This window comes from Limulus polyphemus, unplaced genomic scaffold (genome assembly GCF_000517525.1).
Source record: "Limulus polyphemus unplaced genomic scaffold, Limulus_polyphemus-2.1.2 Scaffold658, whole genome shotgun sequence".
In the NCBI taxonomy this organism is placed as follows: Eukaryota; Metazoa; Arthropoda; class Merostomata; order Xiphosura; family Limulidae; genus Limulus; species Limulus polyphemus.
In genome coordinates this window covers 297,797-301,895 of record NW_013666268.1, presented here as the reverse complement: position 1 = coordinate 301,895, position 4,099 = coordinate 297,797, and the positions used below count along the sequence as shown (strand labels likewise).

The following is a 4,099-nucleotide window of genomic DNA, read 5'->3' as shown; positions in this document are numbered from 1 at the left end:
CTTCATGAACAGGAATATGCGTACCAAATAACCATTCTATACACTCAAAGCAGAAATGTTTAAATGACATATATATATAGTTTATAGTAAAAAAAATTAATTATTTTCTTAAGGTGAAAATAACTGGAATGCATAAGAACACGTTGTAGTAGAATAAAATAACTTTCACTAAATACTTCTTTTCTTTCTAATCTATCCTTTCATCATGCCATATCTTGGCTTTGAAAACAATGAAAAAAATCTTTAACAAAAAATTTTTGGTACAATATCCTGAGTTTTGAATGCAAATACGTGATTGCATAAAAATGTTCTTAGTTTTGGCATTCACACACATATATGCATGTTGCTTGAGTTGTTCAATTAAATATATTTATTCCATCTTAAATTAGTGAAGTCTTTTTTTTTTGTACTCATGTATGAGTAATAATACTTGACAATGACATTAACTATTCATGTAAAAATTTCATAGTAAATACTGGGTCTATTGCTTAATATTATAACAACATTTGATATACCACGATTTGTTAGCTCACTCTTTCTCTGTGCTTCCTGCTGTATGCATTTATTTCAAGCATTAGGTGAACATCTCTTCTGCATAGCTTATACAAAAATCATGGGTTATATAAATTATTTTCTTTTGAAGAATTTTTTTTTTTGTATGGATAATTAGTTTTAAACTTGGGGACATTTCTACAGCTTTTGAGTTCAAATGTTTAAACTACTAAGATGTCTCAAAATATGGTTGGATATATCCAGTGCTTTTTCTGTCTCTATCTATCTATATCCTGAGTATCAAAGTGCATTCAAGATTTAAAGATTGATTAATACCTTCTCTTTAGTTTCTATGAAGGGTAGATTAATGGGGTAATTATCAACAGAACTCTAGGATGAATAGAGGTCTAGAAAAAAACTAGCATTAAGCACTGAGATCATCTGCTCAAGTATCATAAGACTAAATATTCAGAGACCAAGTGTTCTCTGATTTCATGTGGAGAAGTTCTGTATGGTAATAACAATGAGCAAGGCTCATTAGACGTTGTGCGTCATTGTAACACCCACAAAAGAATCACTCTTGTACAGTTGAACTAAAATTAGGACACTATAAGCTAATTAGAAGTGGTTATATTAATAAAACATAAGAGCTGTTGTCATACTAAGCTAGTTAATTAGCACCCAAATTCACCTTAACTCGTGTCTTCTTCCTGCTAACGATTTCGCACTATCATGATTCAGATTTTGACATGCCCCAAGTTACACAATGAAACAAGGTTCATTTCTTTCATAAGTAAACTATCCAAGTTTTAAGCTGTTCAAATAAAATTAACAATGTTATAAAGAGTAAAATATTAAGTATTTTTAAACAGTTAATTAGAAATAATTTTTGAAATTGCATTTTTATAAGTCTTAATAAACGGTTGTTTCATTTTATTAATTCTGTATCTTTCATCATAAATCTTAGTGATCTGTGCAAATTTCCACAGAATGCATATTCATACTATTTTAAATAAATACTATTTGTAATTGGTTTTCCTGAAGAAAAAAAAAGCTCCTGTTATAATAAAATTCCAATATTCTTGCTCAGTTGATTTCAGCAAGAGTATGGTGCTAATTTTTATAAATATATACTTTTATGACATTCTCTTTATTTCATATCAAGCTATTAAGTTTTACCATTACATTTAGGCACAATCTGTTCTTAAAAGACAGACAAGATTATTTCACTTTGCTTTATAAACATTTGTCCAGCTACAGTGCATTAAAGTTGTGCACAAATACCTAAGAATATGTGGAATGAGTGAAGTATCAGAGAAACAACACTACATGCTACAGTATTTCCATATGATATTGTAAAAGTTGTACATGAAGTTTGTGGTCAAGCAAGAGAGAAATGCACATGTAGAAGACTATGCACTAAATACAAGTTACCATGAATAAGAGTTGCCATCTATTTGTTTATAAGCAGAGTTTTTATGACCACAGTAATTTCAAATTGAAAGTGTGAAATAAGATATGTACATATTAACTTTATTTTTCACAAAATAACACGACTAAATTAAAATTTATACTGTAAAGTGTGTGTAAAGTATAAAAGCATTGATGAATTCAACTAAACTACATGTATGACAGTCCAACCGAAAAATGTTAAATGTTAAAAGCTTGTTTGAATCAAATTTTGTACAATTAGCTTTAAGTTTGTTTAATGTTTATTTTTTCAAAATCATTGGTTTTGTTAAATAATCAAATTGAAACACTGTGCCAATATTTACAATGTTTACTTTTTGTAATATAACCTTGTTTACATATCCAAAAAAATCATGCTTTAACAAGCAAATATATACATGCAAGAGGGAAAAATGTATACAAACAAAATTTCCCTCAACAAACTTCAAAATGATCTACGTAGGAAACATTATTTTATCAAGTTTTAGGTACAGAATACTCGCCAAAAAAGAATATGCCTGGTTTTAATTCTTTTTAATACACCAGACACCATTAGTTTTCTTAATTCTGGCTTTCACAAACATACACAACGTGTGTATCAAGTATATATAAATGTGTGTTTAAAACAAAGATTACAATGAAATTTATAAAAATCATTCAAAAGATAATGACATATTTAAAGTAACCAATCCAGACAAAGACTAATATATTACTAACACATATTACCAATGTAAACTATTCTCCCTCTGGTATATAAAGTGGTTGAACATTCTATATTTACACATCTAAAGTACAGTATACTTTACCAAAATCTAAGCATAAAATTTTGTATGTTATGACTTATGACCGTGAAATTGCAGTGCATTATCATTTATCTTTTAAATCAGAATTCAATAATATCCCAAAATGAATTAAGAGCAACAACAACATTACACCATCACACAGATCCTTATTTAACTACCTGCATCACAATATACAGTACATCCGATTTTAGTACAGTAGAGTAAGCTTTTCTTGCATGAGATGATTATCATGCTCTCACATCATCAGACTTTTATGTTCACTAGTGCATAGTAGGCTATTTACACAAATAAATTTAGATTTACTGATTAAATGGAAGAAACTGACAAATGTTATGAATATAAAACTGACTCAACTACTTGGAGACTGAAGAAATATATAACAAAGGAAGGCAAGACATTTTCTGAAGTCCATCTTGTGCTGCTTCCAGCAGACTGTTGACATTCCCGATGGACAAAGCATACTGCTTCCTTTATTAATCAGGGCTAGAGAAGACCGAAGAAACAGTTAGGCAGCATAAACAGCCAGTCAACAGACCTAGGATTATATAAACAGATGTCACCAGCCAAAAAGCAAACAAATAAACAGTCCTGTTGCAGAAGTATGGACTACTGACATCATCGTATTCAGGTTCGTATATTTTGTAGATCCAAACGCAGCCTATGATAAAATAAATAGCCTTTCTTAAAAGTCATATTTACATGTATTTTTAAACTGTAGTATTAAAACTTTAAACATATATGGGCAAAGCTAATCCTAAAACCTTAAACAACAGTCATTTAAATTTGTTTAGAAAGACAACATTTACTTCTTAAGTTGTTAATACCAAAAACCCTCCCTTAAGGATAAGAAAAATCCTAATATGGATATTCTTCTGTCTTAAATAAAACATTTTTAATAAACCATATTAAAAAAACAACAACCTAATTTTACCACTGTTCAGTTAGCTAGCAAATGATAAAGTTCTTTATTTCATGTTGTCATAATTAGCATAAATATTATTCATGTCACTGTTGTGTGCTAAGAAAAAGTTAAACCAATTCAAAGAATTTCATGTTTGGTAAAGATATTTTGTATTTTCTCTAAAATAGGTTGCTACTCCTAATTTATATTTGTTCTTAAAAAACAAAAAGCACTTTAATTTGCATCTTGCTTCAAGTATTTTCTATCATTACATGCTCTGTTCAACAAAGAAGATGGATGACATTAAAAACTTTTTGCCAAAAAGTAATAGCTGAAAGTTTCAACAGTTTTCCCCAGCAAATTAAATTATAAATAATAATTATTTAAGTTTGTTTGTTTGTTTTTTGAATTTTGTGCAAAGCTACATGAGGGCTATCTGCACTAGCCGTCCCTA

The 4,099-nt window shown here is 29.1% G+C and overlaps 1 protein-coding gene across 1 annotated transcript in view; it reads right to left on the bottom strand.

The window, feature by feature from the left end:
• Positions 1-2,115: 2,115 nt before the first annotated feature.
• LOC106459765 overlaps positions 2,116-4,099 on the bottom strand; it is an 18,908-nt gene continuing 16,924 nt past the window's right edge. Inside the window, exon 6 of the mRNA XM_013919417.2 lies at positions 2,116-3,402. Within this exon, the coding sequence (XP_013774871.2) occupies positions 3,218-3,402 (185 nt within the window). The 3' untranslated portion in view covers positions 2,116-3,217. The remainder of the gene's footprint in view (positions 3,403-4,099) is intronic.